Here is a 15,212-nt window from a genome sequence, read left to right as displayed (position 1 = left end):
ACAGCACACACGCGTACCCAGGCAGCGCTCCCACGGCACACACGCGTACCCAGGCAGCGCTCCCACAGCACACACGCGTATCCAGGCAGCGCTCCCACAGCACACACACGTACCCAGGCAGCGCTCCCACAGCACACACGCGTACCCAGGCAGCGCTCCCACAGCACACACACGTACCCAGGCAGCGCTCCCACGGCACACACGCGTACCCAGGCAGCGCTCCCACAGCACACACGCGTATCCAGGCAGCGCTCCCACGGCACACACGCGTACCCAGGCAGCGCTCCCACAGCACACACGCGTACCCAGGCAGCGCTCCCACAGCACACACGCGTATCCAGGCAGCGCTCCCACAGCACACACACGTATCCAGGCAGCGCTCCCACAGCACACACACGTACCCAGGCAGCGCTCCCACGGCACACACGCGTACCCAGGCAGCGCTCCCACAGCACACACGCGTATCCAGGCAGCGCTCCCACAGCGCGGGCGTATCCAGGCAGCGCTCCCACAGCACACACGCGTATCCAGGCAGCGCTCCCACAGCACACACGCGTACCCAGGCAGCGCTCCCACAGCACACACGCGTATCCAGGCAGCGCTCCCACAGGACACACACGTACCCAGGCAGCGCTCCCACAGCACACACGCGTACCGCCTCCTTTCCCTCCCTCCCGCCCCTCGCCTCTGGCCCGCGAACCCCCGGGACGCCCCTCGGGCCCACCCCCGGGCGCGGGGGCTGCGGGGCCGGCACTCCGGGCTCGCCCCGCGGCAGGGCCCGCCCGCCCCGCGGCCGCGCAGGCGCCGTGTCCGCGCCGGGCCGAGGGGCGGCCATGCGCGGGGCTGGGACGCTGCTGGCTCTGCTGGGCCTGCTGCCGGCCCTGCCGCCGCCGCTGCCCGCCCTCAGCCCCGCGGCCCCGGCCCTGGCCCGCCGCTCCGCCCGCAGCAGGTGCGCAGGGTCGCGGCGCCGCCGCTCTGGCGCCTCCCGGGCCAGGGCGGAACCCGCGGCACAGCTGCCCGCGCGTCGCTGCGCTGTGGCCGCGGCCCTGGGCGCGGGGGGCCGGGAGAGGCGGCCCGGGAAGAGCCGGGCTCGGTTACTGTGCGGGGATGCCGCTGGCGGTGGGAGCGGGGAAGGCCGATCTTAGGAAAGGAGGCGCTGTGCGATGGGGAGCCAGCCCGGCAAGTACGGACCGCTCGGTGCCGTCACTGAGGAGGAGGATTTCGGCTACTGCAGAGTAAAATCTGGCTTTGCAGATTGCACTCGTGGTGAGGACCGAGAGCAGCTCCAATACATGGACACCGAATTTTTTACCGCTTTTTCTGTCAGAGTGATTTCTAAATATACTAATAGAGAGTCTCCACAAAGTTACTGCAATGACAGGAGAGGCTTTCTGTGATTGAATATCAGTGCAGGTTGCGCAACAGCTCATCTAAACTGTTGAAAAGCGATGTTGTCTTCTGTTGCTGCCATTAAGTAATGTAAAATATGAAATTATGCAAGAACAGCCTTGTTAACAGTTTGCTGCGTGTGGGGGTCTTGTCTTTCCAGGTCTGTGAGTCAAGTGTGTGTGAAAAAGTCACTCATTTTCAGAAGTAACACCCCTTATCCTACAGACATAATTGCTGTTCCTGGTGGACACGATCTGTTCTGTGTGCAACTGGATGACTGTAAGTAACCTTTCTTTTCACACATTTCATTCATAGATTGCCTCTGTGTGGGGGATTTTTTTAATGATACCTTGTAACTGTTACTGGTTATTTCGGCTGTTCTGCGGAGACCGTAGTGAATCGGGGTCTGATCACCAGTGACAAAAAAAGATGATTGCACTCCCATTATGGGTAGGGTTTCTGGCTAAGCACGAGTTAGCCTTTTTCTACTGCTTCTGTATCGGAGATACTTTACTTAGTTTGCTACACTTGGAGCAGCAAGTAAGGATGTTTGAAATATTCCACTATTGCCCATTTCAGAAAGTGATTTCTTACTGTATTTTGGATTCTTTATTATAAATGCTTATTTTTGTCCTTTCTTTTCGGCTGGCAATGATTTTTTCACTGCCCTTTTAGGATACGCCATTAACGCTCTTTTCCTGTTTTCCACATTTTACTTCATTTGACTGATTTGTTGTCCAGCTCTCTGGCATTCATTGCAATTCACTGGAGTCTCGCATTTGAACACACCATGTTCTCTTTAGAGTAATTGGTCTGGGAGTTTTGACCCACAGTCCCAGCTCCTTCTGACCTAAAATCCATGAGAATTGTAGGTTGGGAGGGGCTGAGGTTTAACGACTCCAATAACAGGGTTTTCAGAACAGGGTTAGTTTCATATTATCTGCTCCCTCTCTCAGCTCTTTACAGATGCTGCCTGAATGTTTTCTGTATGGAGAAGAGCACAACTACAAGCATTTGCTTTTTCAGTATCGTGATTATACTCTCAAGAGATCATTAAGCAAGGTGCTCTGTGCACCTCCTTTTGTGAACCTTGGAGGAGTTTAATATTCCTCTGACTTTTGTCACCTTCAAAGTTTTACTGGTTTGTTTGATTAATGCTGTATTTGGATATTCAAAACCTTTTGTTTCGCTTGCTCCACTGTTCCTCTGAGCATCTGTTCTGCCTGTAAACAGCAGAATGACTTTGCTTGGTGGTTTGTTGGGTTTTTTTGTCCTTCTCCCCCCCATCCCAAATCTACTGGATTACCTAAATTCTCTTTGGTACTACTGTAGTTGAGAATAGTGACTTGTTCCTTTTGTCAGTAGGATCTCTGGTCCTTGAATCTTGTGACATGTTTTATTTGGATATAGTGTAAAGTCTATTGTTCAAACAAGCATATTAGGATGAGTCTACATAGCACATCTTTAATAATTTGCCATTTTATAACAGTGTTTTAGCAGCAATAATTTAATACATTATAGCATTGTAACCATACCATTGCATACCACTGGGTCAGGAGGGAATCACTGTGGGATACCAAGTGAAAGTCTGGTTTTTAGGATGCCTGTTGTCTATTTATACTTTCTTTGAGTTTTACCAGTCTTAATTATTTTGAATCCATTTAATGTTGCTTTTAGTGATCTCATAAATTGGTAGTGCTCTGTAATTAAAATGTCCTGTGTGTCTAATTTGGGCATCTCAGAGAAATGACAGCAAATATTAAAACAGCTGTCAATCAGTTTTCATGCTTTTTGGAAGGTCACTTTGTGTATTAACATCTGTTTCCCATGAACAGAACAAACTACTCATGATGTCATCCTATTCATAGATCCTATTAGCTTGTTAGAAGTGCTCAGTTGGGTTGATATTAATATATGGCATAATCTAGGTTATAATTACTGCAACTGTTCCTTTTAAAAATATTGGCACAATATTTTTTTCTAGTAATTTGATATTGATGGATTTTTTTCCCTTTCGAACTCTAGCAAAGCTGAACTATTTCCAACAGCCCCAGGTTATCAAAGAATCTGATTTCATGAAGTTCTCAGAGAAGTATGGCAGACACTCTTTCATAGCACCATCACAAGTCCAGCCGTCATTCTCTGCGTTTTACCGTGTGAGTTGAAAGAAAATAGTAATCAGTTTGCACATAGACTTCTATTAAGTTGTCTGATGAAATCTAATGAAAACAGATTGAAAGAGTCTTATTTTTGTATCTATAGTCCATATTATAATAGAATTGTAGCATATCCTGAGTTGAAAGGGACACACAGGGACCGTCCAGTCCAACTCCAGACCCTGCTCAGGACACCCCAACAGTATCCCCCGTCCCTGTCCCGTTGTCCAAACCCTCCTGGAGCTCTGGCAGCCTTGGGGCTGTGCCCACCACCCTCTGGGGGAAGGACCTTTTCCTCACCTCCAGCCTGACCCTCCCTTGGCCCAGCTCCAGCCGTCCCTTCGGGCCCTGTCCCTGGTCACACAGAGCAGAGATCAGAGCTGTCCCTCTGTTGCCCCTCGTGAGGAAGATGCAGACCCTGATATGGTTTGAGCTCAGCCTCCTCTTCTCCAGGCTGAGCAGACAAGTGTCCTCAGCTGCTCCTCATACACCTTCCCTTCCAGGCCCCTTACCATCTTTGTAGCTCTCTTTTGGGTGCTCTCCAATAGCTTCAGAACTTCCATTGTGGTGCTCAAAACTGCCCTCAGGGCTCCAGGTGAGGCCACCCCAGTGCAGAGCAGAGCAGGACAATCCCCTCCCTTGACTGGCTGGTGATGCTGGGCCTGGTGCACTCCAAAACAGAGGTGGCCCTCCTGGCTACCAGAGCACACTGTTAAACTGTTTGTGCCTCAGTTGTTTTCATTCCTTAGTGTATAAAAAGTTCCTGATTAGTTTTCTTATATTTAAAAGTTTGTACAACCTTTTAGACAAAGCTGTGTGTACACAAAGAAGTACAGATTTGTCTCCCTGCACAGATGATGTCATCACCTTGTATTCCACAGTAACTTTGTGATTTCTCCAAATTGTCTTTTCAGGCTGGTGATCCAATTCTAATCTACTTTGATTCATCATCTGTACTGAGCACACTTAGACAGCCAGTTAAAATGGGAGCCAGTGGACTTTGTGCTGATGGAAATCCTGCTGGTTAGTAAAGGGGGAAGAATATCTTAGGCTGATTTGCTTCTGTTTGACCTGTTGTCATGTCTTAACTCAGGCTTCCTGGACAGCAAAAGCACAAGCTGTACTCGGATCTTTTCCAATTTGAGCAGGAGCTGCATGACTGACCCTGCCCTCGATGCTGCCTCCTACTACCGGGACTTCACTGTGCTGAAGGTGCATGTCGGATTTCTTGCTTTTGTGCAAAATCCTGGCTGCTTGACTGCTTACCTTCCTCTGCAGCTTCAGCTAACTGGAAAACTGAAGGTCATTTGGTGTGTCATCCATCATCTCCCAGTTGTTGAGGACTTCTTGCTGGGACACCTGTTAAAAATGTTGTGATTGGTGGTAATCCTTCAAACTAGTTTCAGATAAATTTCAATTATTAACAAATTCTTAATGGATTTAACAGGTATTTCATTGATACCTCATAGTTTTAATGGGTTTTCTAGAGCTCTCTTGCATTTTAAACAGACTGTTTATCCATCAGCTTGATCAACTAAGCAGTGCATGTTCTTGATTAAGAATGAGGATTTGTTTTACACAGTATGTTACCTCTAAAATCATACTGAAGGCTACTTACCAATATCAGCTCTGTTTACAGGCATAGATTGAACTCCATATCAATTTCTACATGATTTATTTCTGTTTAATTTCAAAGTAATGGATTTACTGTCCTGGGTCAATGGTGCTGGTCTTTGTGAATGTTTATATGAAATTATCTCCTCTTGCCTTATAGTGTTTCACTGGTGTTCCATGAGAAAACCATATTGTAACTCTGAACACCTTGTTAAGACCAGTGACTGTGTTTCCCCTTACACTGAAAATCTAAATCAAGATGACTGTAGTAGAGGATGTTCCATTGATAAGATTTAACTCATGTTTTCAAGGCTGTCTTTATCACTGTGGCCAAAATTCAGTTTTTCCTTAACTGGAAGCTAAAGGAATTACTTCATGGCAGAAAAGGGAGTTCCAGGAGTGGATCAGAGATGTGATACTTCAAAGTATCTGCATTCTGCAGGACGTTAGCCAGGCCAAGATTAAATTTGTCTTCTGATGTTCTAAAATGCATTCTGTGGATTAGGTCTGTGATTTATAGATCACAAAATGATGGCAAGTTTCACACATCTGGAATCAACTAAGTAATGTTGTCAGTATAATATGTAGCTCTGTTTAGTATGATTTCATGACTTTAGGCATCTGCAAACACAGAAATTTACTTGGGGTTTCTTTGGTGTTGTATAATGGTTTGTTTATTTTCCCCAGGTACCAGTTAGTGGCACCATTGTGCAGTCCATGAAGGTCAGTCTCTGTCACCAATAAAAATAATTTCTACTTCTGAAATAAAACATATTTGGAATTTTAAGCATTCGTAGTAATGTCCATGGGTTGGGAACTTGGGAGAATGGGAAGGTACTGTGTCTGAGACAAGGGTTTTTTTGAAAAAAGTATGACATTATAGAAGAAAAATAGGGATATAAGGAAGGATGTACTTTTAAATGATTGGGCACAGATAGAGCTTAAGTTAAGGGAGGTAGCTTGTTTTCTTAGTAAAAAATGGGGCAGCTGGGGCAGGGTGGTATACCCACAGATCACAGCTACAGCAAGGAGGTAAATCTGACTTGGATGGAAAATCAATGGAAAAGAATAAAGGATGCACACCCCTTTTAAACAATTACCAATTGTTCATGTGCTTCCTGTCTCCAGGTAAATGTCGCTGCAGTTGCACCTCCTGGAGCTCCCCACTTGAGAAACAACACATGTACCAATGTGGTTTCTGAGGTATGTGAATCTTCTTTACTTTGAGCAGCTTAACACAAGCTTAAAGTCATTGCCTTATCAGCTTACTGTGTCTCTGATTATTCTCTGAATTGGACTTTCAGGTGATCTATGAGGTAGAATATAGTGGCACAAATGGAATTCAGAGTGTTTCTGTCCAGTTCAAAGTAAGCAACATCTCCGGGAACTTCGGATCCTCTCTGCAGCAGCACTTCACTTTGCACTTCTGGGTCAGTGCCCCTGTCCTCCGTGGGCTTTTACCAGTTTTGTATGTAGGTCATGACCCATTTTGTTACAGCTGAGATTTGTAAATACTTGAGCAGTGTCACTGTGGTAGAGTAGTAACAGAACCCTGGGATGCAGATGGTAGTTGAAGGCAGGAGTGATTCATTTCTGGTCTCAAGTAAACCATGCTAGTACAAAAATTGAGGCTCAGTGCAAGCATGCAGTCCTACATTGCACAAATTTCAAGGGACTGATTGTTTTTATCTGTTTATTTTTGCTATTTGTTTGGTTTGTGTGGGTTTGGGGGTATTTTGTTGGGATTTGTGAACAGAGTGGCTACATTTATTCCAGGTACTTATTTTTAACTTTGCCTGTGCAGCAGGAAAGAGAATTACTTTGGAGCAGGTGGAAATCTGGGAAATATTAACATGTGTTAAGTTCACATAAATCTTGTCCCATACGGGCAATGTAAAGTTGGGCAAGTAATGATCTCAGAGGTTCATAAGTGTGCAGTACCACCTTGCTGAGTTATCCCCAGAGGCTCTCACCATAAAACAATTTAAAGTGGAATGTGCCCCTAAGAATCAGGGTCAAGGCAGGGTTTGTTCTGCAGTTTATCTGTAGAATTACTCAGACTGGTATGTTGACTTGCTCAGAGACAAATGCTGAGCAATAGGAATTTGTTGTCCTGGGAGCCTTCCTGGTAGTATCCACATTTCAGGGCACTGAGATTTAGTTTTCTGCCTCCTGGACTGCAAGTGAACTTGCCGGGTAAGAAAGAAGCTTTGGAAACAAATAATGGGAGTTTTAATAGTGCCTAATATTCAGTCATTCAAAAAATGGCTTAAATTTACATTTTTGAGAATGTGCCTTTGATCTTCAGAGATGAATGGATCTCACCGATGCCAATATTTTCCTCTTCTTCTGTTTCTTCCCTTTGCATCTTTGTAGAGCAAGACCCTCTCTCGCACGTTGCCCAGAAGTGGAAACCCCGGCTATATCACTGGAGCACCCCTGCTGACTGCAAACAATGGTGCCATGCAGCATGTATCCTTTTTCTGTTACCAGTTTTTATTTATCACTCGGTTTATTGACTTCTGGTACTCCCTTGTCTGGACCTTTGTAGTCCTCTGATAGGGATGAAGAGGAATGTGGGCTGAGTGGATTGTTAAATACAAGGGTCCTGTACTCTGTTTTGGCTTTTGTTTGGCTTCTTGACTTGCAGTCTATCAGATGAGCATTTTACAGAGTGAAAGTGATGGAAGTTGCTCACAGTTCCTCAGACACACAGTAGAATTTGGAAGGAACATGAGAACAGGCTGCAAACTCAGGTACCAACACACTGCAGTCATCCTTCCTGACACAGGTGGAAGGTGTGGACTCACTTGGCACATTTTTCCATAGTCTGTCATGCAGTGCTACGGAACCAGGGTCCTTCCCTGAGGTCACCAATGGGTGTCTACAGATCTTTCATGTCCTTCTAAGAGAATGTGGGTATCAGAGAGATGGAGGACCACTAGAATAATCCGAACACTCTGAAGGCTTTCAGGGACATCATGAGGCTGAAGTCTGGCAACGTGTCTTGGACAAGAGTAGAGTTTATATTTGAGAAGTGAATTACAAAGGAATCTTGAAAAGTGATTATTTGGATTATTTGGATTGTTCTTTTGATAGGGTAGGTGTAGGACCACTGGTGTGATAACATGGCTAAAGAGCTGTCAGTTTTCCTTACTGTACATTACCCTGCCATATTTTCGCCCTTCTCATTGCAGAGATGATTGAAACTACATCTGTTTAATACCAATACTTGTTGACTCATTAGAAGAGCAGAAGAAATAGTTATTACAGAGGAAGGATGTTGGTAGTGGTTTTTCTTTTTCATCTGGAAATCACTTTGTCAAAGCTATTATTTTCTCATTTCCAGCCTGTCCCCATTACTGGAAGTGAGTAACTGTAGTTACATGCAGCAGAAGTTATACAGGGCTCTTCAGGGGATGAACAGAGCAGAGGACCTTGCTATAACTGGCAGTGCTCATTCAACCCAGAGAGAAGAGTGGACAACCATTCTGGTTCAGAACTGCAGTATGCAGGTAATGTGAATTCAGCAGGACCAACTGTGAATATTTTTCCTTTCATATCTTTGTATTGCCTGAGGGAAGCGTGGGCATCTAGACTTTCTTTGTGTGATAGTCCTCTGGTCCTCTTAGGAGCCTTAACACCTGTAAGCAGTCATGGTTCATACTGTTAGGGTGCTTAACAAAAGAAAACACCAACAAATCCTGACAGACTTCGTCTCACTTGAATCCTGTTCCTTCTATTTAAATGGGCAAAAAGTTTAATACTGAATCCAGTGTTCTATTACATAGTTTTCTAACAGCCTTCTAGACCTCATACTTGCTGGTTACTTGCTATTAATTTGATGTTTTTATTGTTACCATTCTTTCTGATTTTCCATTTTCTAGGGATATATTTATATTTACATAATAAGATTGAAAGTTTGCAACTAACATACTTGTATATTGATTATTAATCTGTCAGGTGGCCTAATGGAATGTAAAATCCAAGCGATACAGCTGAGACCAATTCTGTTGGGAAATGAGATGCCAGTGAAATGGATATAGCTCCAAAAGGGATGGTTGACCTGATCAGTAGTAATGGTTTTAGTGCTGAAGTGACCTATGCTGTTCAAAATATTACATTTGGACCATAGGGGTCATTTTTCACTTTTAAAATACTATGTTAAGTTGATTCGAGTATATTTTATTTTCAGGCTGTGAATTGCACTTCCTGTTGCATGGTTCCTGTGACCCTGGAGATACAGATACTGTGGACTAAAGTGGGCCTCCTGTCCAACCCACAAGCTCAAATACTGGGTGCACGGTACTCTTACCAGTGTCACCCCCTGAAGGTATGGAATTAAAACCCCTCCCTCACACACAGAGGTAGTTAAATGGGATTTACAGGTTGTTTAACAACCAAAGAATCAAATGATCTTGAAACTAAGTAAGCTGAGATTTATTGAACTTTAGCAGTGGTCTGGCTGCAATGGCAAGAGTTTGTATTCAGCAGCTCCATAGAGGAAAGTTGTTTTGCAGTCTGTTAGGTACTGTCCTCACTCAGTTGCACAACTGGAAAAGGTACCTTCTTTCCAACTCTAAACCACCTTCTGACATTTAAGGACCCAAACTTTAAAATTTAATTATGCTCAATATAAAATTGTATTTGCAAACATTCAGTTACTCCATGTTTACCTGGTTGGCTCTTAAAGCCTTGATATGGAATTTGAGTTGATTTATATTTCACAGACCCCAGAGCATAATGATAGTCTGTGCAAGAAGACATTTCTGTTCCTTTAGAAGTTCTGAAATCACCAGGTAGCTGAGGAAGAGACTGATGTTCATGGCAGCAGACTTGAAGAATTAAGGAGGAAGGTCGTAAGCCAGAAAGAGGCATTCAAGGGCAGGCTGGACAGAGCTCTGAAAAACCTGGCCTAGTTGAAGACATCCCTGCTCATTGCAGGGGACTTGGACTAGGTGACCTTTACAGGTCCCTTCTAACACAAAGTATTCTGTGGTTCGGTGATGTCAGCAGAAACTTAACAGGGCCATAAGGAACAATAGATAGTCTTTTTCAAGCATGTGTCAGTGGATTTTGGGTTTTTGACATCACATAGTCTTTTGGGCAGCTCATATATTTCAAAGCATATGCTTCTCTGTAAGGGCTTTAGGGGGAGCAGATGACACTGCCCATGGCATTCACATGGCAGTGAGATATGACACAGGAAGCATCTGTCTGATGTGTTAATACTCTTTGAACTTCAGACTTGGTCTAAATGAGACTTTACATCGTTTCTTTGGATGCATCTTATGATAACTCTTTGTCCTCCCTTCTTGCAAAATACATGAAGAGAACAGGCTAGGATAGTATTAACTGTGTAAAACTCACATTGCATGAGGCAAACTGACACCCACGAAAATACTTTCTAAATCTGAACTGTTACACAGCTTCATTAACACAACTTCTGTCTGAAGAGGAAGACTTGTGTTCCTAGTAAAAGTGCAGGGGACATATCCCTCAGTAAAGATCAGCTCATCAAGAAGAATGAGATTTGGATTTCATTTGTGTGAACAACTGATGCTGATTACTTTAGAGCTGTAAGGGTGTATTGCCAAGCAAATGATGAGGAAGCAAGTTTTGGGCAGCAAGAAAACCCCATGGCATTAAAATCAGTCCTGACTTCATCAATGGCAATGCACAAACTAGGATTGTTACTCAAGGCATATTGGCAAGGGAGCAAGTTGGTACCATAGGCAGTAGTTAGGAATTGCAGCCATTTGTGAGCACAGCAGTGAGATCACCCATGTGTGTTGCCCATTGCTTGACTTTCAAATTATGTCACTTCCCAGTTTTAGCCTACATATTCTCTCTCTGAGAACTATTGTTTAGTTCCTTTAACTGTTCTTTGGAGAAAACCTTTTCCTTCAGACCACACTGCATCACTGCAGAGTCGTCTAAGTGGCTGGTCAGAAAACAGGGAACCCAGGAAAGACATCCTGATTTGTACACCCATCCACAGTATCTTGTCACAGTTGTATTTGGACTTCTTAAAAATATAGGACATTCTTAAGTGATGTAGAGCTCTATAGGAGCATGCTGGAAGTTTGTTGTGGTCGCCTTATCCCAGTTGTTGAGGAGGAGTTTAAATGGGCTTTTTTCCCTGCACTAATCTCTCTGATTTTAAGGCAGATTTTGAAGGTCGAGGCACAAAATCAATCATCTTGAGGCTTCTTGTTGACTAAGGCAGTTGGGCCTACTGTGTGTTTACTCATTAATAGGAGAACTTAGATCCATCAGAAGCAAGGGGGAACTTCTAACTGTAACTGCTCAGCAGTGGTAATTTGTGACTGAGGACTGATCTGGCACGGAGGGCAAGAAGGGCTTAAACTGGCTGGAAGCAGGAATGCTAGACACCTTGCAAGTGAGTGAAGTTTCCAGGTGATGAGATAAGAACAGCCTCAGCCTTGTATTGTAGCCATTCTGGAATGGGAGCGCTCAGGGGCTACCTTCGGGCAGCAGAGCTGGGCTGGGAGATGGACCCACAGGGCTGAAGTGCCCCACAATTGTGCTCCCAGGATTGGTGCTGCTGGTGCAAGTGTACACAAGGAATCTGCTTGTGATACATCTTTGCAGACTCCATGTAGAGCCATGTGCTGCAGTAGGACTGTACCCACTGCATTGTTCGTTACATTTTTCTATTTAAGCACAGCAGTGTTTTTTAATTCACTGTGAGAGACAGCACAAAAATTCTCCAACAGGAGTCTCAGTATTTCTGTCTTAAGAGTCATGAATTCTGTCTTGCAGCTTTTTCGAATGCTTCCTACAGAACTTTGCTCTTAAGGCAATTTTCCAAATTCTTCTCAGGGACGTGAGTGAGGTGGTGATTTCACAGGTTGGCTTAACTCAGTGCAAGCATGGAAGGTGCACTGCCAGTAGCTTCCCTCTTGATGTTGTTAGCAGGCAGAGCTGGGAAGTGGGGCAGGAAGTGAGGTTGCTCCTTTGGAAGCAACATAGCCTTAAATCAGCCCAAGGCAGCCATGAAACTCAACTCAAGGAGCAAGTGTATTGACTGTCTCGCAGCATTCTGTTGAAACAGAATAGAATTGAGGCCTAAGAAGTTCAGTCCCCTATTCCATATTTACCTATGTGTTCTTTCTGAAACAAACCCCAAAACATGAGAAATAAATTTATTGTTGTATTGGTCCCTACTTTATTGATAGGATTTCATCTTGTGGTGGTTCTGTCTGTTTCTGGTAGCAAACACTTGGCCAGGTGATCTTATCTTACATACAGTTTATGATTTTATAGAAAATAAAGCTAGCTTTGTTTCTATTCTTACTACTAACTAGCTGATATGTCTCTCCTCTGAACAGAAGGCTTACTCTAGCAGAGCTTGAGTCACTGCTGCCACTTTGGAGATCTGTAACATATAAGGCACAGTAGCTACTGATCTTTTACCTGCTAATTATCAGCTGGGGGGAAGAGGGATTACTCCAGTGAGAACTGTATACACTTAACCTCTGCCATTGTAAAGACATCTTGCTTGCCAGTCATCTGTGGTGGGTGTCCATTAGAAAACTGAGAGGAGATACACATTTTGCATTGTCTGCTTAACTGTGCTTTCCCTCTTGTTGCAGTTCCTGGGCGCACACACGGTACCTGTGACAACTGTAGTTACTTTCACTGACGTGACAAACTGGCCAGAACCGCCCCGGGGCCAGCCCCAAAGGCACTGGAAACTCCCATTTGACATCTTTTTCCCTTTCAGGGTGGCATTGGATTCAGAAGGCAGTTACAGAGGTGATCTGGCTGGCTATTTTTTGTTGATTCTGATAATGTCTAGTATTCTCTGTTTTTGAAAATAGATGTGGCCTGTACATAAAGTTCAGTAAGTGGGTGGATACATTCAGAGTATGATCCAGATCACAGGGTTTTCTCCTCAGGTTCTTTCACTGTGCCTGTCATATCTTTGTGCCTTCTGCTCTTGGATTAAGCCACAGCACCAGCTTCTGCCCTGTGTCCTCTCATGCCCCTGTTCTCTGTATGTACCCCCTGTGAACATCACTGCAGTAAAACAATTGAGGACTGGAGGGATCCAGAGACATTAACGAAGGACACAGAGGAGGACATGAAATGATTGGTCCGTGTTCCCAGGCACCCAGCGTGCTCTCTGACCAAGGATTATGGAGAGAGGAGCAAAGTTCAATCCAAACATTTTGGAGCTGCATTCAGTTATCTCCCTGCTGGAGGAGCACCAGATTTTTCTGTATGGAACTTAGATGAATATTTACAATACAGGAGCCCTCCTGGCTGGCCTGAATTCTTATTTTATGAGTAGACATGCCTGCCAGTCAACTGTAACCTGTCCCTGTGGCATGACAGCCATGCCTCTGTGACACTTTTTGACTCACTTTCCTATGTTTTTTCAAATAGAGATATTCAATTGAAATTTCCATGGTTTAATCACTGTTTACATTAGCAATAGTGTTGCACAAAGCAAAGTAATTGTAAATGTCCCATACTCTGAAATATAGTTGAATTTCAGTGGTTTGTCAAGACATCTTCATTCTTGATCATTTTTTAGCTGGAAGAAACCAGTCTGAATATAGTTTTTCCTAGATACAAAACATTCTCTTGTGGCTCCAGATAGAAACTGAACTGAAAATGACAGCCACTGAAGTTCTAAGTGGCACATCAGAGGGAGCTGTGAATGGTTCTTAAGTTAAAAAATTGATTATTTTAGGAAGAATTTATAGATGTATTAGGAGGCTGAAGCTTGCTGCAATACATTTCCTCTGGCTCAGTCTCTGGGACCAGGATGTACGTTTACTACCACAAAAGGTAACAGTGTTGTTCTCACTTCCTGGTCTGCCTCAGTCTGTCATATGGGAAATTTGCTCAGTTGTTCCAGGAAGTTGTTGGATGAAAGTATATTTTTAGTAAAGGATTAATTTATTATAAATTCTTCAGATGATGGAAAAATTTGCCCCGTACAATGCCAAGTACTCCAGTGGAATCAATAGGGGGTAGGAAGATCAGAGCCTAATACGAGGTATTTGTTGCTTTTGTACAAATATAGTTGTATAGTTGCATGTAGCAAAAATAAACTGAAAAACATGTAATTAGGGTATCCAAGGAGAAAACACGAATTAAACAAAACAAAACATGCAGATTTTGGGGTAACTTCACATATTTACCTTTGTGAGTGGTTGCACGGTTTATTAGATGGGAAAGAATTCCATGCAAGTATCTGCTGCTTCCACAGACTGTGATTTTGGGGCAGCCCGTGCAGGCTGGACTGAACACTCTGCATTCCATGGCACACAGGGCTGCTGGTACCAGCACAACACGAAGCTTGGATTTTTAGGTAGATGTGGCTTTTCAGCTGTGCCTGCAGTACCTTAGCAAAGCTTTTAGCCAAACACTGTTGTGTAGTGTGTCCCGTGTCCTGTGATGCCCCGGATCTGGGGAATGCAGGAAATTAATTTACAGGGGACAGTAACTGAATTAACAGAGGGTTAGCTGCAGAAACTTCCCAAATGTCACATGGCTAAGTGTGCTGGAATATAGCTTGAATGAAAAGGATCTGGCATCCCTATTTTCTGGATTATTGACATCATTCAGTTAGGTGTGACTACGAAGATACTGCCATTGAATGTCAGGCGGAGTTTCTCGCTGTCCCGCACCAGACACACACACACACACACACACACACACACACACACACACACACACCCTTTGTCAATGCACAGGATGGAGCCCTAGTGCTCGGTGTCGCAGGGCTGGGACAGCGCCGTGTGATGGCCCCGCTGCCAGCACCGGGTGTGACCCCCGCTGTCCGCCGTGCCCTTTGGGGGCAGTAGGTCTGTTTCTACACAGGCCGAGTGAAGACGGTCTTAACTAGATGTTCTTTAATGTGCCTTGAAGCCTGACTATCGACTCTTGGCCAAAAGATGCAGTTTCGGATTTCAGAGCAAGAGCAGCTCGTTGCTGGCGGGCGGGGCCGGAACCGACGTGAGGTGGCGGCGGCTGCGGGGCCGGGCAGGGCCACGTGGGGCTGGCCCGAGCAGC

General features: G+C 44.7%; 1 protein-coding gene across 5 annotated transcripts; it reads left to right on the top strand.

The window, feature by feature from the left end:
* The first annotated feature begins 693 nt into the window (after positions 1-693).
* Positions 694-14,311, top strand: TCTN3 (tectonic family member 3). Of its 5 annotated transcripts, none has more exons than XM_071564377.1 (13): positions 694-949; positions 1,550-1,668; positions 3,415-3,545; positions 4,460-4,568; positions 4,639-4,757; positions 5,847-5,882; positions 6,288-6,362; positions 6,464-6,589; positions 7,536-7,631; positions 7,818-7,915; positions 8,509-8,674; positions 9,355-9,492; positions 12,779-14,311. In XM_071564377.1, the coding sequence occupies exons 1-13, from the start codon at positions 834-836 to the stop codon at positions 12,998-13,000; spliced, it is 1,551 nt and encodes a 516-aa protein (XP_071420478.1). In that variant the 5' UTR covers positions 694-833; the 3' UTR covers positions 13,001-14,311. The 5 variants fall into 5 exon arrangements, with proteins under 5 accessions (XP_071420478.1, XP_071420479.1, XP_071420480.1 ...); XM_071564378.1 differs by lacking the exon at positions 694-949 and adding an exon at positions 1,053-1,266; XM_071564379.1 differs by lacking the exons at positions 694-949; positions 1,550-1,668 and having other exon boundaries at positions 3,455-3,543.
* The last annotated feature ends 901 nt before the right edge of the window (positions 14,312-15,212 follow it).

The sequence above is a fragment of the Pithys albifrons genome, chromosome 9, assembly GCF_047495875.1.
Source record: "Pithys albifrons albifrons isolate INPA30051 chromosome 9, PitAlb_v1, whole genome shotgun sequence".
Classification (NCBI taxonomy): domain Eukaryota; kingdom Metazoa; phylum Chordata; class Aves; order Passeriformes; family Thamnophilidae; genus Pithys; species Pithys albifrons.
Note: the sequence above shows the minus strand (reverse complement) of the source record. Positions and strands in the feature narration are given on the sequence as shown.